The sequence below is a fragment of the Telmatherina bonti genome (assembly GCF_933228915.1).
Source record: "Telmatherina bonti genome assembly, chromosome: 11".
Lineage (NCBI taxonomy): Eukaryota > Metazoa > Chordata > Actinopteri > Atheriniformes > Telmatherinidae > Telmatherina > Telmatherina bonti.
The window spans coordinates 36,737,913-36,763,536 of NC_136629.1; the positions used below are offsets into that span (position 1 = coordinate 36,737,913).

Here is a 25,624-nt window from a genome sequence, read left to right on the forward strand (position 1 = left end):
GTTCAGCTGTTCTCAACACAAGAACCGCAGTTTATTGACGGTCGATGGAAGATTAGCCGTGCAGAACATTTGACACTTCCAAAGGTAGGCTAAGCAAACATTACTTTGAATTTGGTCTAAGTCGTGTTTTTGTTTGCGGGAGTGGAAAATAACCTCTGAAGCAGAAACTGTGAGAGCCGAGTTGGGTTTACAAGCAAAAAGAAGTTGTCAACTTCCAGACAGGCAGCTGGGAATGATTCCAGCAGTGATGGTGAGAGAAGTGGATTGTTTATCTCACCGTCCACAGAGGAATTTAGTCTGTTACAGACGTTTTGCAGGCAAAGATGTGGCATGGAGTTTTTTTTTTTTTTGTTTGTTTTTTTTTGTTTTGTTTTTTTAAGCATCAGGCCTGTCTGTTCGCTGTCCCCCAGAAGTAACTTCCAATGTGAGGATTTTCTACTAAAACTTCTACTAACTCTGAGGATGTCATGTACGGCCAAGCGTGTGTTTTGAATTGCCAAGAGAGCTGCATGTTGGGGTTGCATGTTGCATGTTTTTCACATATTTGAGAGTCGGTGGGTGCACGCACACTTGCACGAACAACAAGAAATCCTTGGATTTGGCTGCACAGAATGCTTTGGAAATATTACAGACATAGATTCCAATGTTTGGAGAATGGAAAAGCATGTTTAATAGAATTCTATTTAGCTGTGAGGAGGCACTGCATGCACATAAGGAAGTTGCTTCTGCAAACATGCAGTTTTAGTCATGTATGCAGATATTTCTGAATGTTTTCTCTTATGTAAAACTGGTTTCTTTTAAATTGCATTTCTCTGTGAAGTTTCAGTCTCTGAAGCTGCAGTGGATTTTTCCGTCTTGTGCAACTTGTCATCTTATGCTTGTTGGGAATACTTCTCCTTTTGCTGAAGGGTCATGTGACACAGTGTGAATAAATATCCAGCATGTACCAAATATCAAACGTGTTTGTACTGATGTGTATTCATGTTTCCTAGTGATTATATATAGAAAGTATCTTTTTAGGTCTTTAACATTTAGTCATGTTTTTTTTTTAAAAAAAAAAAAGCTAGAATTGACTATATTTGGATAAAATGCCAGAATTTGTAAACATTTGGAAGGAAACTAACAGGACAAAATTAAAATGTCAATCCAGCTAGTGATGCCATAATTTATTGACTTGTTAGACAAGTTCCTCTTTTAGATCTGAGTATGTGTAAATCATAAACAACTAGTTCCCATTTCAGATAATTCTTTCCTACATGGCATCAACATATTTTGTCATAAGTTTGAACATATAAGACAGTGTTTTGTCTTATCAGCCTCTTGATAAGATGCATTGTGTTCGGCTTGCGTGTTTGGAAATACAATATTATGTAATATTACCTAAAATAATACACTGAATACATGTATATATTTATTTCTGTGTATGCAATTAATTATAAAATGAAAACCAGACTTAATTTACACTTGTAATATTTCACTACATTTACATTTACAGTTGGAAAAACTAATTGAATGAACAGTTACTGACGCCTAGTGGTCAAGTTGGAGAAGACAGCGCTGTCCACCCACAACTAGCAGTGAGTTCATCTGTTTCTGGGAGCAAATATGGCATAAATTTTAATTAATTTATAATTAATCAAATGTATTTCCACTTAGAAAAAGCCACAAATGAGTTTTAATAATTTTCTGCCAGCATTTACTCAAAATTCGTTCTCTTTTCATGCTTTAGCTCTTTCTTAAAAGGAAAAAAAAAAGTTTCATGTTTACAAGATTGCCAGTGAGCAAACATGTTTAACTCATTGACTGCCGCCGCTTTGGAGCATTTTGGCTCATCTTTCAGGACCTGCAGAATATTCAGTTCTAGAAATACAGATATGGAGGGTCAGTTAGGCTGGGTGTGTGCGTCGGGACGCCTCTGAGATCCACACTTAGTGTGTACACTGTGTTGGCATTTTGAGCACGTTTTGACGCATGTACCCGGCCTTTCATAAATTAAAACCACAAAAGACCACAAAAGACGACTTCTGCTGTCTTTTGGCAAGTATTAGGATAAATAAAAACATCTTTGGCAGCCCATGAGTTAAGATGAGTGTTATGTAGTGGTTAAGTTTCCCTTCATTTAAAAAATAAAAAACAAATTGAAGCTTCATCCATTAGATGCAATAACAATAAAACTATCTGCCTGTTGTGCATATTTAATTTCTGATTAATGTATTTTGGCTAACAGCTTCTACCCTAGCTTCTCTTGTGCCTGTCTGTTTATGATTTGGGCTTCATGAAAATATGTTCTGGTCATTACACAACAGAGAAGATCCTTGTGCACGTGCTCAGGCTGCCCCTGGTCATGTTCTCATTCATGTGCTTTGTCACTGAACTAGTTTTAGCGCATTGTAGCTCTGCGTTCTTGGCATTGTTCAGGAGCACAAGGGGGCAATCCCAGCGTGGCGCTGCAGGGCTTTCAGCTGCGTCCTCCCCGCTCTTCTTCTGATTGGAATGAATCTTCCTGATGAGATTTCAGAGACGGTCACAAACAGAATTCCAGCTCTGCTCCTGGTTTTGTGGTTGGAGAAGATGCTCACATTTGTTTATTGTGTGTGATTGTTACGTGGAATTCCGGCGCTCTTTTTGTGCTTCCTGTGTGGCTGTGTGTCCATCCAGCGCTGAAGCTCATAGCTGTGTGTCTGTAAGTGCAAACAGTTCAGTAATAATGACTGACACAGTGATTTGTATGGTCGGGAAGTGCCACAGTGTCGGACTGCTGCTTCTGATTAGTGTTCGTCTCGCAGCTCTGAGCCTTCTCTGTGTTCGCAGCACTATTAACGCTCTGTATTTCATGAGTCATATGTGGTCTGATGGCAGAGCATTCAAAGTGACCGAGTGGCCTGCAGGCAAGCTGAGCTAATGTTCATGTGACTGACATGTGCGCCGAGCCTTGGACTGTTCGGTCAGAGCACACTAAACTGCTGCAGTTCCTCCTGCTGTAAAAGCAATTTCATTCCCAATAAAAAGATAAAAGATAAACTTCACAGCGGAATCGAACTTTATTAAACCCTCACAGGAAAAATGAAAAGTTATTTTCCATCATGAGCTTGTGATTCAGTTGCTGTAAAGCCTGATGTTGTGCACGGCCGTTGCTTTGAGTCGAGGGATCTGTTAGTTGCTGCGATCCATCAGATTAATATTTTCTCACTTTTCCAGTCAGTCATAATTTGTATAACACCTCATGCTGCATAAAACCCCAGACGGAAACAACCAAAGGACGAGTTTTTGCTGCTTCTTGCTGCTGCTGCAGACTTTAAAGTGGAGACGAGAGTCAGAACGGCCGATGGTGGGTTTGCAAAGCAAATCACAAGCTTGAAACTTCAAACAGTCTGCAGAGAAGTGGCAACATTAACCTTTTAAATATCCAACACAATGCACAACTGGGCTTATGTTGCGTCGCGACTTTTTACTCATCTGAACCTGTCAATCAGGCCAGTTAAACTGATTAGACATGAAATGATCATTAAAGTAGCATTTCAGACCCTGCGATGGCGTGGCGAGCTGTCCAGGGTGTACCCTGCCTGTCGCCCGAAGCCAGCTGGGATAGGCTCCAGCTTCCCCGCGACCCTGAATTGGATTAAGCTGTTTGGAAAATGAATGAATGAATAGCATTTCATAACTTCCTGTGCCTCATGTCTTGTTTAACATCCATTTTTAGGCCTTCCTGGACTCTGATCTCTCTCCGGGGAGTAAAAGTCAGTCCAGTGTTGACTTTTGTCTCCTGTCTTTCTCTTCTCATCTCTTCCTCCAATGATGTTCTTCTTCAATAGATCAGCAACAATGCCGTTTGGAAACGCGGCTCTAAAGTGATGCTTCTTGCAGGAAAACAAGTTTTGAAGTGTGCTTTCTCAGCCTCGGGACGCCGCAGGGCAATGACAGCTCCAGGAATGTAAATAATAAATGTCAATGTGCCATCGAAGCAAGTCAGAAACATATATTAAGGTTAGAAAGTTGCGTAGAACTACTTTAACTAAAATATTCCAACTCTGGAATATAATGAGACTGATTTGAGTTTAATTCTCTGCCAGAATATGTAACTCTTCCCTTGAAATGTTTATAAAAGGGCTAAAAGATTGCTATTAACCTCAGCATATTCACATGATCTGGCTAAACAAGAGCTAGGGAACAACAAATTTAATTTCACGGTAGCTTTAGAGCTAACTTGTTGGTTGCTGTTCGGTTCAATATGGTTTAAAATAGATTTTTATTGCAGTTCAGTAGTTTAAGCCTGAATTCTGCTTTGGGACACACAGCATTTTGTAATGGGAAACATCAACCATCTTATTGGTTTAAAGTGGAAAGTGAAATAAATGGAAAACTGCATTTTAATAAAAGGGAAAAAGTGGTTTGAAAGCACCGAAAGACACTTGTCCTGACTGCAAGCTTTAACGTTAGGAACACTTTGACAACGTGCTAATATGTGTGTATTTCTAAGGACCCGACTTGCATTTTAACCTTCGTCGGGGGAATGGAAAGGGATGTTTGACTTTTTGACATTTGTGTAATCATCCCTCATTTCACATTAAGCAGGAACGACTGGAGGTTTCCATGGAGTCAGAAAGTTATTGTTGAACTTTGAGGCTGAGGTTCATTTTATTCTATGCTTGGTCTGTTACACTGGGCTTTTTATACAATTAGCCAAAGAAGCAGCTCATACGTTGTGTTTTTTCCCTCCTGCTGAAAGGAAAGTCTGGTAAGGAAAAACAGCTGAGCACACAGGAGCAAGTCAAGGTGGCTTTTTTTCCTGCTGAAGTTGGCTTTAAAGAGGAGACGAGGAGACTGAAGCGCAGCCGATGGTGGGCTGGCAAACTGCCTCTGACTGTGTTGTGAGGCAGGAAGTGTGACACAGAGTACAGGAAGCGACTGCTGCGGAGCGACGCTAGCCTTTTTGTCCCGCTGAGGAATAAATTGTATGAAAGTAATGTTCAGTCACACTGAAGCAGATTTTGGTTGCATGCTCTCTAGCTCCAGTTTGGCAGATTAGAGCTTTTATTTTTTTTGTGTTCATGTACAGTATCGGTCCTAATATCTGTTGTCCACATGCATAGCTTCCATGCCATGTGACCATTTTCCTTTCTGGCCCTCTTTCACTTGTTTTTGCACGATGAAGTTTGTTGGAGATAATGGCATCAGGTTCAGGTAAAACCTGCCCTGACTGGATTCACATGTTGCATATTAAAACATAGATGACTTCTGGATTTTTATATAAAAGCATCATGAAATTTTGCAGCCAGTTTCTGCTTTTTCTTTCATGCATCTATCAATTTAAAAGATCTTTCTTTAGTAGAACAATGTGAAATTAGCTAAACGTTCATCCTTTTAGCTACGTTTGAAGGTTGCAGGTCGTTGGATGTGCTCGATTGTTCCCTGCATGGCTGAAAGATATTTTGAATCCTTTTTAAAGTCCTTTTGCAGCCCTTTTTCTGAAAGTGTGGACTCCGCTACCCTCCCCCACCAGCAGGTGGGGAACTGAAAAAGAGGAAGTGTTGTATATTGTATATAAAGTGGTGTGTGTTGCAGCGGGACTTCTCTGAATGCATGTGCTGTGCATTTAGAGGAAGAGGAATCAAGAAGTTCTGGAGGCGCTCTGTGTTTTTTCGAGATCTTTAGATGCCGCTAACCTTCTGCTTTTTTCCATTTTCTGCTGCATGTGGCTCCTGTTCATGTTTTGCCTTTTTATGAGGAATGAACTAAGCTGCTTCTTCTGCTGTCTCTTAAACATATTGATAGTTCTTCTATGGACACAGATTGAGTGAGTATCCTCCTTTTGATTTACTTTCACCTAAAAATGTTCTCCACAGTTTGATCTTTAGTCTTGTAGGTTGCTGGTGCATAAGCATTGAGTCCAGTGCTACTTATCGATACGAGTTGCTTCCTGTGTGTTAGCTCTGACCTTATCAGAAAGCGCTGTAAGAAATAATTATCAGAATAAGATGTAATTGTGGATTAAGCAGAAATAGATTGTCTTTTACTTTGAGTGTACACTTCTAAGTTAATAGTCAGTTACACACAAATGTTTAGTAAAAATCATCAAATATTGAGGTTTGGATCTACAGGATGAGAGGAAACTGCCCTTTTAGCATTGTGCCAGAAGCATAGTGATGCTAAAGGAACTGAACAGGCAAAGTTTTCAGTGTTTGGTGGAGATATTTCCTGGACATACTCTCTCCACTCTTCAGCATGTCAGCACCTTTGCTTTTACTTATCGTGGGATCTGCTTGTCTTTACTCTGACCTTCCCAGCTCAGACTTACTGTAGATGCACAGCAGAATATGCCACATGTTTATTTCATAAGCTTTTCACTAGCTTTGGGTCGGGACTGGGTCAGGATTGTTGTCTTGTTAAACCCAGAGCTGTTATCTGGGGACTTTTGTACACCTGAGTGCACAAGAAGCTTGTGTTGCTTCTGTCAGCAGTGACAGAAAGTCGTGCCAAATTTTAGCGCTTTTGAACCTTAAGGACATTTTCATACTTCTCAGAACTGCTGGAGCCCCCCCCCACCACTGTTATGCATCCTCTCCACAGGAACTGCAGCTGAATGTAGTTCATGGAACTTGTTTTAACAGGGTCTTATGTGCTGAGAGAGCAGTAGTCTGTGCAAGTACCTGAAAGAAGATTTAAGCTGAACTTGTTGAACCAATACTACAACCATCAGTCAGAGAAAAATGAAAAAATCAGGCAAACATTGCAGATTGGATGCCAGTTTGAGAAACAGCTCTTCCCATATGTAGTCACGAGTTTAACCAGAGAAAAAGCTCCTTTGAGATGAGCCGTCTTTCAGGGACTGTAATCCTCTGAATGCCCCCGAACCTTGTGCTCCATGTCTGCGTTTCGGTACAAGCTCAGGCCATAAGAGAAACACCGCTGTGGTCTCCAAGATGTGTCTGAAGCTGTTTCCATTGTGTTTTTATCTCAAAATAAAAACGATATTTGTAAGTTTTGACAAACAATTGCGATTTGCGTGTGTTTCCACTGAACAGTGTTTAATGCGTTAGCCTCAAGTCTCGTAAAATCTCGTGAGAAGAACGATATTTTGCGTAAACTGCTGCTTATGCAAGGTAGCCATGTAGCGTTATTTTGGGGTTTTCTACTTGCGGTGGGGAATTTTCTACAGCTTTTCTAAGCTTTTCTCCCTCATTTTCTTTTCTAAAACCGAATTTTGCTGCACAGTGGCATAGTGGCTAGCACTGTGGCCTCACAGAAAGTCACTGGTTTGATGCTCGGCTGGGAGGAGGCTCGAACAGCGGTCTCTCTGTGTGGTGTTTGCATGTTCTCCCCATGTATGCGTGGATTCTCTCTGGATACTTTGGCTTCCTCCCACCATCCAAAGACATGCATGTTAGGTAATTGGTAACTCTAAATTGAGTGAGTGTGAGCATAAATGGTTTTTGTCCCTTTTTTGTTAGCCCTGTGATGGACTAGCGACCTGTCCAGGGTGTACCCTGACTCTCGCCCAAAGGCTGCTGGGATAGGCTCCAGCTCCACCACAACCCTTGATCAGATTAAGCGGTTTAGATAATGAATGAATGAAGTTTGCTGTTGTTTGTTCCACACTGCTCCATCTGTACCAGAAACGAACTGGTCAAATGACCCCTCACGTCACGTAAATGTGATAAAAAGTGTTTCCATTACACTTTTGCAATTTATTTCTCCATCAAAACGTCTGAAAAACTACGTCATTAGAGCATAAAAACTTTTTAGTGATCTTTTTAGAAACATTTTCAAACTGTAGGAGTTTCCATTTGTGGTTTTTTAATTGCGATATTTAGTTTTTGGGCAATTCTAGGTGTAATGGAAGCGCACCTTAAGAGATGTCTCCACTTCCTGTGCAGGAACAAAGTGCTTTTACCTCTTGATGCATATTAGACTATTTTCCTTGAGGAGGTTTTCCTCCTGTAGCGACTTCCACAGTTGCTACTGAGGCGACGACTGGGTTCGGTCTATTTGTTTGACACGCTGTTGGTCGTTCCCAAATGACGCACATGGGTCACAGACATGGAAGACTTGTTTATTGTAAACTGTTACATAAACTGCCTGATGATCGGATACGATTTATTTTCACCAGAACCATATCACAGTGTGCAACATCAAATGTGTATCTACTGGAGTGGTCAACAAAAATTACAGCTTCCCAGCCCTCCTCTCCAGCAAAACCCGAGTGACTGGCTGACAGTGCCCTTTTAACTCCTCAGCCCTACACCGATCCACATCCACGTGACCCCAATTCATATCACCATGACAACAATGTAACACCAACCATCCACCCAGCGATAATTCCCAACATAAACTACATTTATGGCTCCTACACCTTCATCTCCTCAGTTATCTGGTCCATACCTGCAGTCCCTTTTACAGTGTGATAGATTGGAATTTTTTTTCTCTTGTGGCTACCTAAGTTGAGCATGTCCACTCAGTCATCGCATTCTGCCTCATACTCAGAAAACTGTCAACCTTTTCATAACTCTGAGCTCTTTGCTGGATGAGCAACGTTTGTAACAACACATACTGGCTTTGGGGTCCTAAAAACTCTTGTTTTCACAGACAGTTTTGTTATTTTTGCCCAAACCTGTGTAGTTTCTGATCCTAAATCATTGTTTTTGACTTGGTTTGATGGTACAATGACATCTGTTATGCACATTACAGGTACTGTTGTTGCCATGTAGCATTCAGGGGTTGGAAAAAACACATTTGAGAGCTTTTCTTTTTCCAGCCCATGAAACAACTGTGTTTTGCTGTATGGCACAGTGTCACTCATGTCGACACACTGGCCTTTTTCAATGCACATCATGTCCGATTCAGCACTAATACACGAGAGCATTATCAGAGGGAGTGAAGAACATGAGGAAAAAAAGTGACAGAGGAAGAGATATGACAATATTAAACATCAGCCTGACTTGGATTAGCTGGAGAGGACATAGAGGAGACAGAGTGCAAGACATATACTGAATTAGCCTTCGTTATGTGTGTGGAACTGCTGGCCGTCGGAAAGTTGTTTCGCGTTGAGACAAACTGCAGGTGATGGTGATGTTCTGCTCTGTATATACCAGAAAGTGATAGAAAAGTTCTTTAAATGTGGCTGTGTTGCACTTTTCTTGGTACTTTAAAATACCAAGGCTTCCTGTCTTAAACTTTATGCTGAAACAGAGGATATTTGTAGGGATGTACATCACATTTCTCAAACTAAACAGACATTTATTCAGTTTCTTTTTAAAGGTGCAGCTGGCATGAAAATACCTGCTGAACGAAGGACTAATGGCAGAAATAGACCACATCTGTGAGCAAATACCACTGCTGTGTGTGTGTGTGTGTGTGTGTGTGCGCGTGCATGTGAGCAGACCTATGTGAATACACCACAGGATGTTAGCTTAGCCACTCAGCACTGTTTCTGCACAGCCTTAGACACATTCATTACTGCTCTATACTGTATTTAGTGGCTAAATTTACCTTTGCCACAAGCTCAAATTCGCCTTTTCTGTAAGAAATAATTCTGTACTTTTCTCTGATCTCCAGCAGAGACGTGAGTGTGTATAGGTACATATTAAAATGCTGATTGTCTTTTTAATTTGTCTCATGGTTTGTTACCTTTTAGAGTCCCTGTACAATGATGGAAGGTTTCCCTTCATGGTGTAGCCTGGTCAACCAAACATGGACCACATTTATTTCTAATCTTTTATTTATTGGTTAAATTAAAACGGTTTGACTTGGAGTCAGTGGTTTCCATATAAAACCATGTTTTTCAACCTGATAAAGGAAAGTCAACAGGGTGTAAAAAGTCTTTTAGCAGCTTTAGACATTTCTAAGCCAAGTTCAGACATTGGATTGTTGTATTTTTCACAGTCCACATGTGATCTTTGATGGCTTTTTGGCTTTCTTCCCTCTACTGATGCATCTACATCTGTTATGGAAAGAATTTCACGTAAACTACCAATGATTGGCATTACTGGTCTACACATGCTCAGTGTCCTCTGCAGGGTAAATTTTAAAGGCAGAGCCGAAGCACAGTAGAGAGGTAGCGATGAAATGCTCCAATGACCTTCTTCTGAGGGGTGTGAAGTTCAGCTTTAACAAGCCACCCAAAACGGATGCTCCTTCTTCAGATAATATGCACAGTGGTCTATAAAAACACACCAAAGCATCCTTCTATGTCAGCCTCAAAGCGTGGCAACATGGATGTATTTTTATATGCAGTAAAAATGAGAAAGAAAACCGCATCGTGCCATTTAGTGATTGTTATGAAAATCTGAGTCTTCTGCGTTTCAGAGAAAAGCATTTGAAAGTGTGTGCAGTTTTAGAGCAGAGGACGTTCATTGGCAGGATGAAGAAGACTTTTTTTATCGCCATGTGTAAACTGAAACATGTGGCAGCCACATTGAGTGTGTGTTTGTGTTTATCTCCTCATACCTCTTTTGCTTTTCTCTGTCAGAGGAACCATTGTGAATGCTTTACTAATAATAGATGGTGTGCAAGCAAGAGATAGAGAAGTTGTGTAGTCCATTTAAATTTCAACACAAGCCTGTTTCCTATGGCAGAAATAGCTGCTTAGTCATCTGTAAATATAACTCTTTATTTCTGAATCAGTTAGATTTTTTCAGTAGTGTGTTGTTAAACTCCTGAACCATGTCCCCCCCCTCCCTCACTTAAAGCCTTTAAGAAAATTGCTGGTCTTTTTATCTGCAGTTGTCGTGGTCTTATTTCATCGCTGCTACAGGAAATGAGTTGATGTGTTAGCCTGTGTGTCTTGTGCAAAACTGTGAAAGCAACTGAGTCATATTACAAGAAACTTGCCACAAATAAAAATAGGGCTCTGCAGACGTCAGTGTCAGCGTTCCCCTGGTGACCGTCCTTCTCTTTAAGGTCAGCATTATTTGCTAACATTTCATGCTTTCAGCTGATATCCTAAATATAGAGAGACATGAGCAGTTACAGAGCAGCAGAGGCCAGACGATGTTTGAAAAGTGGTTTTATATGCAAGATATGTCACGCTTCTTAATACAAAACCATATTTTCTGTCCTGTGAAGATTTCATGTTTGAGCTAAAGTCTGTTTCATTTAGCCAAAACCAACTGTTTATAAGCTAACTTAATCGAGTTTATTTAATCATATTAGGTCAAATAGCATTACCTTAATTAAGTAATTAGATATTAAATTGATTCAAACTTTAAATAGTTCCTCTCTTGTATCATTAGTAGGCAGCAGGAAGAGAAGGAGGTGAAATATGGTTTTCTCAGATAAATGTGATACAGAAAGCAGCGGTTTTCTGTCATTGAGCTAATTTACACTATTAAAACTCCCCAGTTGGCTTTACTACAAATTTTTTTTTTTTTAAAAAGTGAGATAATTTGTGCAGTTTCAGTTTGTAGAACTTAAATTAGGTCAGTGAATCTGGGAATGCTGTAAGTAATAAGGTTGCACAAGAAACTTGATCAAATTTGTGTAAATTAAGAATGATGCTTCACAAAAACTTTTTAAAATTCTAAATTCATGATGATTTTAAGTGAAAATTGTGTTTGACCCACTTTGGAGCAGGAACATGATGTAAATGTTGGTTTGTAAGTTAATTTGGCACTGCTGGCTTCTCTGGTTTGGTGCAGCAGCACTTTGAAGGTGGAGATTGACAGGGTTGAGATGCAGTTTTACATTTTATTCTTCATGCATAACTTCAGTGTTTCCCAATAAGTGTAAAACAATTAGAAGTGACGTCTATTTTGTATCATTAGAAAATGTGCACAACATTATAGCTCTTACTATTCTTTAGCTCTTACTGAACCTTTTAGTTATGTGAATTATTGATTAGTGAACATTACCTCAGATGCCAAGGAGAATGTGCTTTAAAGTGCAGGATCATTAACTATTGCTTATTGCTTGCTGCAAAGCTCCTTTAGATTCCCACTCAGGCATCTATATCTCTCAGTAACTTCCCACAACTCTTTATGGTAAGTTAAATTCACCTACCCATCACGGTGCTGGTGGTCCATTTTCTTTTAAGAATACACAAGGCCTCAAAAAGGCGAGTAGCATGTTACACTCTCTTGCGATAATATAGTCTCTGCTGGCTCCAGAAACACCAAAATACTGATGGTTAACGGCAAACTCAAGGCTCCAACAGGGCACTTTACAAACCAGTGAATCAAGATTGCTTTATCTGCTACCTCTTTTGTTATCCCGCCTGTCATTGGCTCAGAGGTTGGGTAGAAAAGAACAAAGGTCTGTGCTAACAGTCAAATCCTGCAACCAACAAATTACCAGACATGCATTTCTTTAAACTGTGGGAGGGAATTTGAGTGCTTGGGCAAAACCAGAGTAAAGGATCCAATTTTAATATCTTATTTTACTTTATAAATTTATTTGAGGAGATCTGTTTTTGACAAAGTAAGTGGTTTTATTTTAAAAGTAAAGTACCACCTGTGGTTGTTTCCTTATATCAGTATATTAATATCAGTAATATTAGTATCATATTTAGTATCTTCTGTTATTATTATGGCTGACAAATAATGAGTTTAACCACTTTATCATCATGTAGCCCTGAACGTGGCTTCAGGCTTTTACCATCAGACCTTCCTCCGGGTTTATATTAATGGTCAGAGATGTCTTTAATAAGCAGGTCAGCTACATTGTATGGGATTGTTAATATCTTGTGGCCGTTTGCTGTCTTAATGAGAGTGAATGGTGTAGAATTCCTAACTCAACATGTGAAGCTGAAGCCACCATGCACTGGCAGTAACTTTACTCTGATGTTGGATTTTATTGCGTTTGGGATTTGAAATCAGTCTTTTTATGCATGTTCCATGCAGTCAGAATGAAGCTACAGACATCAACCTGCTTCAGATCTGCTCTTCCTCTCTGCTTTGAATTCATCACTTATTTGAATTTGACCTCAGAATTTGTGAAGCAGGAATCACAACAATCCAGTTTCCATGTCCTCCAGTTTCCCCTTCCCAATGTCCGGGTTTTACTTTAGTGTTTACACTTTGAAATTCAGTCATTTCCATGACAATTATAACTCTGACACTGAGCATGTGCACTGTACATGACGTCCTGTTAAGCTTATATGCTGTAGTTCAGTGTTTTTCAACCACTGTGCCGTGGCACACTAGTGTGCCATGAGAGATTATCAGGTGTGCCCTAAGAAATTACCCAATTTCACCTAATCGGTCTAAAAAGCAGCTCTGTGTTCACCCAATCAGGTCCCAGTGAAGGACAATGAAATGCCTTCATGTGTTTATCTGACTTTATATTAATTCTATGGACTTTAAAAATCATTTTGGTTTGTGGTGTGCCTTGTGATTTTTCAGTGAAAAAAGTGTGCCTTAATGGTAATGTAGAATATGTAAGAAGCTTACGCTGAATATGGATGTTTCCCGGACGGGGGGGAAGTTGGCTTTATTGGAAGCTGGTGTGTTTAGATGTGAGTTATTAGAAAAAAGACCAGTTGTATGAAGACTTGTTGAAGCTTTAAAAGTGAAGATTAAGTTTGTGGAAAAAGATTAAAAGAACAAAATGAAGGTGGAATAAACTGGTGCAGCTGAGAGACAGAAAACAAGAATATGAAAATGATGTGTAGCTACATGCTGAGGTGTCATCATCATCATCATCATCATCATCATCATCATCTTCCTCCTGGCAAGCGGATAGCTGTGGCGCTGGAGGCGCGTGGTGACTTCCTGTTTGTTGCAGCATGCAGGAAATAAGAGGCCCCTCGAGGATGGTCTGAAGTGTGTGTGACTAAAAAAGAGGTGAGAAGCAGAGCAGAGTAAGTATTTTTCAAAGGCAGGTGAGTGGATTTCAGTAAGAACAGAAATACGTGATTGTGAGTGTGTAACATGTCGTTTTAAGTGACTTCCTGATTCGTGGCCGTTCACCCAACCTGGCGTCTGTAATCTTAGATCAGAGACCAGGAGATGTTAATGCTATTAAGCCAATATAATATGCACCGATACGTATTTATTCCCAATTATTGATTACATCCCCAGTAAGACATGGACTTTGCATGTTGGTGTCGTGTTTAAATGAGGACGTGGAGGATTTCCTGTAGCACTGTGAGCAGATCGTTGGACTGTCAACCTCATATGATGTGATATATCACCTTCAGCATGGCACAAATCTAAACTGGCTCCCTTACATTGACTGACAGATATGCTCTGCATCTATCCAGGTGACTGATGGATTGGAAAATAAATAATCCCACTCTCCAAATGATTCTTCTGTCAGGATTTTACTTTTTAATTCACTGTTTTTACAGATTCTGAGCCAAAAGAAAATAAGAAAAAAAAGCTTAAAAGCAGTTGTGGTGCAGCTTCTGCATCTAACATCCAAACATATTTCTATATAAATGAACTGAATGCTGATATACAGTAACTGTCGTGCAGTCAGATCATCTCAGATGGAGACGATTTGACTGCATACAGTTTATTCCACCTTCATTTTGTTCTTTTAATCTTTTTCCACAAACTTAATCTTCACTTTTAAAACTTCAACAAGTCTTCATACAGCTGGTCTTTTTTCTAATAACTCACATCTAAACACACCATCGTCTCCATTATCTCCATCGGTGATGATTTGACTGCATGACAGACAGGGAAGGGAGATTTTTGCTGCACAAATCAACCACATCACAAATATCACTCCATGGTTCTCGTTCTTTCGTTCATGTCAGAATTAAGCTGAGCAAAGTTGTGAAAACATGAGCAGTTTCTGAATCTCATCCTCTGATGGAGCGATAAAATCTCTCAGTTTGGCTTTCTAATGTCTGGAAAGGGGCTTTTGGTTGCTGAGAAGGCTTTGGCAGTAAATGTTCCCCCGTTCATTTCATTTGATTGGTTTTAATTTGATTCATAGAAGTTTGCAATCCAAAGACGTTTACTCAGATCTTGTGAACTGACGTGTGTGTGTGTGTGTGCGTGTGTGCGTGCGTGCGTGCGTGCGTGCGTGCGTGCGTGCGTGCGTGCGTGCGTGCGTGCGCGTATACCAGGCCTGATTGCTTATGAAAGGAAGTGCAGTGTGAGACTCTTAATCTCCAGCATGAACCTTAGAACATCTTCACTGTAAAATATCCATTGTTAGCGATGCCAGCCTGCGTGAAAGTGAAATACAGCTAGTTTTCTGAAGTTGCAGCCATAAAACTGACATCTATATTTAGGTTTTTCCAGTAAAGCAACAAAGAAGAGATGGCTTCCTCTAATTGCGTAGTTTGTTAAATATTCTGAGACGTCTCCAAGTTGCAGTGACAAGAGTAGATTCTCTCAAAATACACCCCATGTATGTTTTAGGGAACTGGACACTCAAGTTCCGTGTAGATGACACATTTATTGTAATCATGTCATTCTGTGTGAGTCTATTAAATGATTTGTGTTTATTACCTGCAGTTAATCCAGACATCAGCCATTTAATCTGAGCTTCAACAGCCTCCCTGATTTCATTTCCTCCATAGATGACCTGAATGTCGTAGGACAGAAGGTCATTTTTACAGTTCAGAATTACTTTCCAAAGTGTGCAAACATATGTGAAAACATGTAAACACAATATGTTTAAGGAAATGAAAGTAGCTGCTGTGACCACTTGAAAAGACAGATGGATTTTCTTACTGAACAGTTTTTTTTTATTTCAAGAGCCTGATGCAAACACTGTTATCATTAGATGCAACTGTATGTTTAGACTCTCAGTTCTGCTTTTTTCCCCTTCTTTCAATTAAAAGTTATTATTCACTGCTTTTAATAAACTCCAGTTGCGTGTTTAAACATGAGAGTCCCCGTCCTTCTGATTGGGAAAGATTTACTTTGCAACAGACCGAGTGAGAAAGAGATCGGTTGAAGTCACAGCCAGGTATGCATGCAGGCAGGTTGCGGAGCAGAATATAATTGTTTTATTGTGAAGCCTTGCAGAAGTATTTCCAAACCTTGTGCTTATTTGGAGCAATGTTCTCACCATCCCGCCGTCCAGCGCAGCCAATGAGGCAGATTTTTCCGCTGCTGGTTCTGCAGTTCAGACAGAAAACTCAGTAGAAAGGATGATGGATGATATCTCATTAATTCGGCAATTTCCTAATTAAATTTATAAAGCCCCCCAAGTGGTACAATGACTATAAGGATGTAGTCTAGTGGATCACTGCAGTATTATGAAAGTTAAAGCACTGTTTAGAGCAAGTTCTGCTCGAGGATAACCTATATATATAAATATATATATATATATATATTGTTGTCGTTTCCCTTTTTTTCATTTTAAATGAAAATGATGATAAAACAACAGCTTCACGTTGGCCATGAGAACTAATAAAGAAATGAAATGAGAATGACAATAGAAGGGAGAAGGGTGTATTTACAATGAATGTGTTCATGTGCGGGTCATAGGTCATTCATCAACAGGTTGGGTTTGGTTATCTGTACGGGTCCGGTAGCGGCAGCGCTTTGGTAAAATCGGACTTGAAACTTTCAGCTGGAAGCATCTTTTTTTTGTGTGTGTCGGACTTAAAATGTGAAGCTTCATTAACTGTGTGATTTCCAGGGTTCGGCATCCAGTGCAAACAGAGTAAAACCCGGAGCAGAAGATGCCGGCCCCACCTCCCCCGCCACCCCCAGGGCCTCCCCCTCCTCCCACCTTTGCTCTTGTAAGTAATTGTGTGAACCTGCTCAGCAGAGACACCTTGTGGATCATTCATGTCACAACACGTCCTCCTCTGTTGCAACTGTGGTGGAAAACAGATTTATGTTTTTTCCACCACTCACATTTTAATCTCCCTGTCTTCGTTCATGCCATTTCCATAAATAATAAAACTTTTGTCTCCTTTTTGTTTGTTCTCTGGAGCTTTGATCGTTGCTTTCACAGTGACATGTTGATTCCTTTGTTTGGGTTTCAGGCCAACACAGAGAAGCCATCTCTAAACCGTTCGGAGCAGCAGGGGAGGAGCGCTCTCCTGTCCGATATTTGTAAAGGCTCCAGACTAAAGAAAGCTGTGACAAATGACCGCAGCGTACCCATATTAGACAGTAAGTGAAAGCAGAGCCGGAATAATCTTTGCTATTGGCCGTATGTTGTGAGCGCTGAGAAAAACTTTGATTTGCACCAGATTTTGTTCAGTGTTTGACCTCATCGTGTACATGATGCCTGTACACAGTTTTATCTCTCAGTGCCTGTTTGTTGCAGCAATAACAGCCACGAAATGTTCACTGTGAACATAAATACTATGCAAGAAACGTTGCACTGACAGTGTTTACATCATTTTCTCACCCAATTAGCCACAACTGGAGGGCATCTTCTCGTCTTCCAAACAGAGTTTACAAAGAGTGGTTTGACATTTTGTCGCCGCATTTTGAATTACATGAGAAGAAGAAGCTATAAATTCCAACTCAGCTGATGTCTCACTTATATTTGTCCTCCTGCAGCAACAAACTTTGATGGTTTTTTTCCTTAATGTTCTTGTAATGAAATCACCCTCTAAGTTGCAGCTACACTCACATTTATCTCGTCCCATATATTTATTTTATTTAAATAAATTACAGCTGCGAAGAAGTTGCCAGTCATGGACTCAGTCATTATCTGTCAAAAGATATTCGTACACATCACGGACACTTGTATCCCTTGCAACTGCCAATTGCAAAGGACGTATTGTCAGTGTTCAAGTAGGCAGGAATGCTTCTATTACAGTAAATGACGTATTCAAATGTGTGCAATTTTGTCACTTTTATCCAAGTTAAATGCTGAGATGAAACACAAGAAAGGACATAAACAGCACATAAACGGCACCTTAAAATGTGATTTTAAGGTGCCGTTTGCTCTGCTTTAAACAAACCCTGGTCTGATTCCACTGATAGTATGGTTTGTGTAGAGTGGTGCGAACATGCATTTGCACGTGACCCCATTGCGGTTCGCTTGCACTGTGACAGTAAACGAACTAACCGGTAAACTAAAGAGAAGAAGTGACTTAGCGGTTGCATACCTCGTGCTGCTCGTACTGGACAGATTCAGGTGAAAATTGAATCAGGTTTGACTCAAAGTAAAAGCAGAAACCCCAAGACTGAATAGATGTATTGGTGCTTCATTGCTTATGTAGTGAACAAGCTGTTTTCAGCCGTTGGTCAGTTGATGAGCTGGATGTTTCTACTTTCTTCTTGATCAGTTGTCATTAAGAGGAATCTCAGCCTTAGTGAGCAGGTGTGGTAACTGAAGGATGATGTCCAGGTGGCTTTGGTTGGCTTCATTAAAGTGCATTGTGAAAGCAAAAAAAAGTGCAAAATATTTCAGAAGTCGCCTCTAAATGAAACTGTGTCCCACGGACCACCTTGTGAGAATGCACTGATACAAAGCAACAACGTCTTTCTAACAGTCCAGATCATAGATTGTATATAAAACATAGGCCTCCGTGACGTCACCCGTAGGTTTCTGAAGAGCTGAATTGAAGCTCGGTGGACGGTTCCTACCATCGCCATCTTGGCAGGGTCATGCGTGTCGTCTTGCCTGGAAAATACAAATATGGGCAAAGAGGTGGAGCTGAGAGGGGGGCTGTGAGCGTCATGACGGATGATTGACATCGAGTGAATGTCGAGCTTTCTGTAGCTAAGACCTAACCGAGCTAACCCGGAGATAACAGGAGCTAACCAGCTAACGAAGGTAAACGGGCTAAAGCTAAGTCACGTTGTTAACCGGCTAAAAACCGCGGTTGTTCTATGTTCTACTTATTTGAAGCGGGAGATCGGGTACCTGTCAATCAAAAGGACACGCCCCCTAAATATGCTGAATTTTGAGTTTAATTACTTTTAAACGGGCGAGTTAGAAAAAATTCACTCCCCCCACAGTTATGAAGGTAAACCTGACCTATAAACTGAAAATGGATTTTTGAACCAGGCTGTAAACATGTTTATTTCTGCTGTGAAGTTGCTCTTTTTAACATGGGAGTCTCTGGGGATTGGCTCTGTTTTGCAGCCCCTAGTGGATGAAGGGGGAACTGCAGCTTTATGCACTTCCACATGGGCTTCACTTTTAACCGCCGCAGGTTGCCTTTTGGTCCAGATCAACAGTAGATGTATAAGACTCAAGTTAGTGTCTTTTCTTTCTTTTCAGAACCCAAAGGAGGTGGAGGTGGTGGTGGAGGAGGTGGTGGTGGTGGAGGAGGAGGAGGAGGAGGTGGAGGTGGAGGAGGTTTTAGCGGGGGAGCTGCTGGTGGTTTAGGAGGCCTGTTTGCAGGGGGGATGCCAAAACTGAGGTCTGCAGGCAACAGAGACTCGAATGGTAAAAAGTCCCAAGAGAACAACCCAGAAACAGATTATCTGTCCGACCTGAGAATTTATTCTCCTTTCTTTCTCTGTTTTAGACTCGGGACCTGGTCGAGCACCCATTCTCCCACCGGGAGCCCGTTCAAGTGGGCCTATTCCTTTTGGAGGTGGTGGCAGCTCTCCTGGCCCACCTAAACTCCCAGGTGTTCCTGGTGGTCCCCGAAACAACGCCCCCAATCTTCCCAAGGGCCGCCCTAATTTCTCATCCAGACCAGACACTCCAGGAGGAACCCCTCCCCCTGTACCCAACACACCTAGACCACAGCAGAACTTCCAGTCACGCGGGGGTCCACCTCCACCATCGCTCCCTTCAGCGCCCAGACCGAGCCCTGCTTGTGTACCACCCCCTCCCAGTGTACCACCGGGGAGGCATGGTTCCTTCCCTCCTCCACCACCAGTAAACCCCTCACCGGGGCCTCGACCAGGTTTAAACGCACCTCCTCCTCCACCCCCCAACAGCAGCAGACCTTCTTTACCTCCAGCTCCAGGAGGAAGGCCTCCGCTTCCTGACGAACGACCGCCACCACCGCCTGCTCCCACTGGAGGCCGTCGGCCATCTATGCCCCACGACATGCCCCCTCCGCCCCCCTCTCTCAGCTCCAAGCCACCTCCCTCTTCCAACCGTTCCCCTTCCAGTGGGGGTGCGCCGCCTCTGCCGCCGGGACGACCGGGTCCTCCGCCCATCCCACCCAGCCCGGCAGCTGGGGGGGACGACCACAACACGCCTCGTCTACCCCAGAGGAACAGCTCCCTCAACAGGTACTGGCAAAAACACAGATCTGCTCCAAGGCTTGGGTTACTTTCATCTTATATTTGTAAAGCTGCTAAGTTAACGTTTCTCCTCGTCAGCCATGGTCCGGCACCGCCACATGGCCGAACAGGACCTCTCCCTCCTCCACCAAATGAGAGACCGCCATCTCTGGGACGGAACCAGTCATCGGCGCGCACAGGTGAACAATCCTCAGTGAATTACTGCAGCACATTAAACAGCAGATGAGAAACCTCGAGGATACGTCCTCATCCTTCAGGTTAGGGGTGGGAAAATCGAAAATCTGGATTTTTTTTGCTTCACAATTTTAAAATTGATTTTTTTGTTTAAAAATTTTTTTTTTTTTCAAATAAATAAAAATAATCAATTATAATTTTTTTGGTCATTTTTATTGTTTTTATTGATCTTTACTTGTCTTCTTGGGTATTTTAGCAGCAAATTGATGGTCTGGCTCCTGTGTTGTTTTCTCCTAATTGAAATCATGGAAAATGACGTGCAAAAACAAAGTTTTATACATTTATTTTGTTTTTAATCTACAAAAATCAGCAATATTGTAGAATTGTGAGAATCACTATTTAAATCAAATCGGCACCCAAAAAATTGCAACCAAATCGAATCGGGACGATAGCAAAGTCGAGGTCGAATGTCCACTTTTATTAAATAATCTTTTTATTTCTACCCCCAAAGGCCCTCTTCCTCCCCCGCCTCCTTCAGGTCGCATGGGGGGCAGCAATGCGAAGTCTTCCCCAGCTGCTTCTCCTATTGGCTGGCCAGGTCCAGAGCCACCACGCGGTGGACCAGGAGGTCGACCTCCCCTTCCCCCAGATAGGCCGGGGACAGGAGGAGGCTTTCCTCCTCCTCCACCGATGGGGAATGGTTTCCAGAACTCTCACCACAACCAGATACAAGGTGTGTAAATGCTTCCTGGTGAAGTTTGAGGTTAAACTGGATCTGAATCGGTAAAACTAGTTTTACTGCTGGATGGAAAAGAAGCAAACTGAGCTGGAACAGATTATTTTAGAGGAAATATTAGAGATATTCACGTGTGCCATGGGAGGATTTGCTGGCATAACAGCAACTCCTTGTAGAGAGTTGGCCATTAGGCCGTCCTCTGGCAGTCTCACCAAGAGGAACCCACTGCCCTCAGTGTTGTTTTTACCACATGGTTCAGCTAAAGCAGAGAAACCCACTGACCTCCATTTCTGCTGTTTTACCCCCTCCGCCAAGCAGACAAGTTTGTTTTGGAAGGCAGAAAGGACAAGAAGTCACAGGGGGCTTAAAAGTCATGCCTGACAAAAGCAGACAGTCGTTTCTGATCACATTTCCTGCAGAAATCTATCCTCTCCATTCATCTTCTGTCAGGCATGTTCTGTTACTGGATACAAAAAAAAACACTCAACCCCTAATTTCTGCCCTTGAACAGATGAGTGGGAGTGTCGGTTCAATTTTCACCCAGTGTCGGACTTTCCTCCACCTGAGCCCTTCGTGCCCTTTCAAAAGACCTATCCCAGCATGCTCACGAAGACGGACGGCAGAGGTGAGTCACAAAGCGCAAGGTTTTTACGCTACGGCTTTAAAACAGCGTGTCAGGAACGGCAGAAAGTGAATAGAGCTGTCAGTTCCCAGTTTACCCAGTTCCTCTGTCATAACCTAAACCCAATTCCAGATTATTTTTCACTATGATCGAGAGAAAACATCTCTCCATCCTTGTGGTCTGAGTCCAAACTCCTGGAAACCAGCTATATTTCTTTGTCACCCAAAGTGTTTTCTTCATCACTTTGGTTTGAGCAGATCTTAACGTGCCGCAGCCTGACAGGAAGTGAGTTTGGGCCTTAAGGGAAGTGTGAAGGAAAAGGCTGCTTTGAATTAATAACACAAGACCAAACTAAATATGACCATGAGTTAGGGCGACTATAGCAGAGCAGGTTGGAACATATTCACGTGGACCATACGATGGCGCTGGATATGTAAATATGAGGATATATTTAATATTTAACAACGGAGTCGCTTTAAACCACTGCTGTCCAAGCTGGAGATCACTTCTCAGTGAAGCCAAGACATTTAGTCATTTTATTCCATGACTGATTTGTCTTTTTAATTGACTCAGGCATACTTAAACCTTTAAGTCCTTTATAAAGACTAAAAAGTAGGGGACATCCTTATCATCATCTACGTTGGAAAAAAACAATGAATGAGAAAAATAGTGTTTGTTTTTTTTTTCCAAGTGTTGCTGGAAAAAAAAACAGTCGATAGTTTAGGCCCTAAAGTTTACAAAACACAGAAAATGGGTTTTAGTGCAAATATTAATGTTAAGTAATGATTTTGTGGCTGAAGGTGTTGCATATATTATTTATTTCTCTTTTATGACTATTTACTCTGCATACTAACAAACACAGCTTTTCACACTTTAAGACATTGTCTGAGATCCCTAGATGTGTCTAGACACACAAAACATGCATGTTATTTTGAAGAAATTTACTTCAGTCAGGTTTCTTTTGAGTATTTTAATTTATTTATTTATTTTAGAAACTATGACAAAAAGGCTTAAACCTGCAGTGATGAATTTTGACAGATTTTTGTGCTTTTTTTATCCAAAAAAACAAACGTAAAAGTTGTGAAAAATGGTTTCTCAGCCTTGGGATGCTGCAGGGAAATAATAGCTTCAGGAATGTACAAAATAAATATCGACCTACTATTGATATGAAGGTCAGAAAGTTTTGTTGTGTTGCTTTACAGTTTAGCACAACGTTGGCCTGGAAGTGTACGGACTCTAGTGTAGGACTCCAACCTTTTTTGTCTTAATTTTCCAATCTGATCAAATATTTCTTGACAGTTTAAGATATTTTAATGGATCTTTCGACATCTGAGGGATTACTTTTTAATTTCTCAGATCTATAAGTATTTGTTGACAATCTGTCATCATCTCAGCTCTGAATAACTTTGAGGAAGCCAGAGTTTATCTGTATCATCTCAAATGTGTCATGAAATTTAATTTAAATTTAAACATGAAGTTCATGGAATCAAAACATCTAATCTGACTTGATTTTAAGCGTTCAAGGTCAAATGTCCATCTGTGGTGTGACACAGTGCCACCTAGTGGAAGAAAATATCTTCTTTAACAATAATAAAAGCACTAATACTGTTCCTTTGCTTCATTTCAGGTCCTGGTAAAAAGGAAAGAGGCGCTCCGCCTCTTCCTCCTATACCCAGGTGAAGAAAAGACAACAGCCATCCTGCAACTCCTCCTCTGTTTATGTGCCTTTTTTCCCTCTTTCCTCCTGTGTTATGCTCATTGTGCTTTGACCTGCAGCACGTCCTTCACATAAAGGAAAAATGGACCTGAAATGCAGTCGACCCAAATGAGATGAACAAATCCACACTGTTGAGTTTACATCGAGTGCCTCTGTGGCAGCAGAATGTCCACATTAAATGGCCAAAGCTTGTTTATTTTGTGCTACAGGTATTTTTCAGGTTTACATCCACGCTGCTTTTTGAGGCTTTCTGAGCTGTTTTTGTTACACACGTTGCTCTGAATCAGATCTTTGATTACTTCTTTTGTCTTGATGTGATTAGCTTCATGTCATCAACGCTTTAAAATTACACTGATAAACTGCATTAAAAAGTTGCAGAATATAATTTGGTCACAGTTCATTAAAGAACAATATAAAGCTGTCATGTGACAAACATGGCAAGCAGAACAGAAGCTCCTTTGTGCCTTTTTTCCTTTCTGATTGCAGCTTGACATTCCTAACAGCGGAGGGGAGGGAAGCTTTTTATGCATTTTTATGTTTTAAGATGATGTGTTTGTGCTGCTCCTTGTTGTGGAGCACCTCTGTTCAGCGTGTAACGATGAAGAAAGTAGCAACAGTACTTTTTACCAAACTATAAACAGCCCAAACTTCCAACCTCCGCTGCATGAAACATCAGGGAAATGTGGGTGTTTAATTAGCCAAAGCCACATGTGCCTTAACAGCCTGAATGTAGATTCATCTGTGTGCTTCTGTTGGAACCACTGATCGGTACGTTTTTATTACACCAGAACATGGGATATCAGCATGCATGTAATGTTTATTAGGAAATTGTTGGGCTTATGACGGCGTCAGTGAACCACTGAGTAGATTTCTGTCTCGCTGTTGAAGCTTTTCAACATGCAATGAAGGACAAGCTTTTGCATGTGTAAGATTTGATTGACATTGATGGATGATATTGTTTTAAGTTATGTTTGTGTTCTGGTTTTGCTTTACACGGCACTGCTTTGAATGTTTTGTATACGAGATGTGTTATTATCATTTGTAAGTGTCAAAACAATGTTTTTCTTAAGACAATCATACAGAAATAAAACTATTAAGATAAAGAAAATTGCTTCCAGATGCTTTACTGAAGCAGTAAATATGGGATGTTTTTATATCAGTAGTACTTCATGATGTTCATTTGATCTCAAACGACGACACACTGAATGAAAGTGTCAACGGGAAGATGAAGCAATTTTTTTGTACTATCAGATAAAGCATATGAATCATTTACATATTTGTGCAATAAAATTGGTAATAAATTCAGATAAGCACGTGTGATTCTTTTCAAACTTTTTATTTATACTGATGTTAAACTTCACACCATAAAAATCAGATAGCAGCTCAGCATGGCACCCAGAGCTTGGTGCAGGTCCTTGATGCATGGTCATGCATGATGAATCTCTTACAGAGAGTCCAGTATTCAGAAGCACATCTGTGTTTGATTAAAACAAAAAAGAAAAAATATGTTACTTATGTATTGCAATCTCTGTGCACAAGGCAGTCTCGGTCCTGATGGTGAGCTTCCAAATGCTGTCAGAAATGTCACCTTAAGACATTTAGGTCTATCTTCAAGCGTTTCTTTTGAGCCAACTTTCATCCTAACACCTGTACCATACCTGACCTGCATTCATACTTCTGTGTGAACCATTTATGCACTTGCACTACATCGGTAAAAGGCACAAATTGCATGTGAAACGTTCTTGTGATCCTCCCTCGTGACGTGACTGTGATGGGTGAGTGGTTAAGGCGTTGGAATCGAAATATAATGGGGTTTCCCCATGCAGGGAAACCCCATTAGATTCCTCCTCACAGCTTTGAACGTATCAGTCACACAATCATACTTAATCCAAACACCTATTAACGGTTTATATGAGCCTTAGACACTCCTATAGAGGTAGTCTATATAAAAAGACACTGTTCTGTCTATGATGCAACTACATAGTGTGAGGAGTATATAAAACAATGTCACCATCATATTTGGTTTAACTTGTACATTTAAAGATATGTTATGGTCCATCCTATTTATTCTTTTTTTTATTTAACAAAACTTTACTGAAACAACAAAGAAAAATACAAATTATATATGGAGTATTCATCAAAATACAATAAGTCAATACAGATAAGACAAACAAGGTTACATACAAATTAATTAGAATTCAGCTTGAAGTAAGAACAAAAACATGAAAGGGTACAATTTTATGTGAGAATGAAATATAAAGTATAAATTATGAAGATGAGGGATCTACACAAAAATGTTT

At 40.8% G+C, this 25,624-nt stretch overlaps 1 protein-coding gene across 1 annotated transcript; it reads left to right on the forward strand.

Annotated features, from left to right (window-relative positions):
• Positions 1-24,226, forward strand: wipf1b (WAS/WASL interacting protein family, member 1b). Its single transcript, XM_079248553.1, has 9 exons — positions 1-84; positions 16,540-16,642; positions 16,892-17,021; positions 19,093-19,260; positions 19,343-20,063; positions 20,154-20,254; positions 20,761-20,982; positions 21,497-21,610; positions 23,235-24,226. The coding sequence occupies exons 2-9, from the start codon at positions 16,583-16,585 to the stop codon at positions 23,285-23,287; spliced, it is 1,569 nt and encodes a 522-aa protein (XP_079104679.1). The 5' UTR covers positions 1-84; positions 16,540-16,582; the 3' UTR covers positions 23,288-24,226.
• The last annotated feature ends 1,398 nt before the right edge of the window (positions 24,227-25,624 follow it).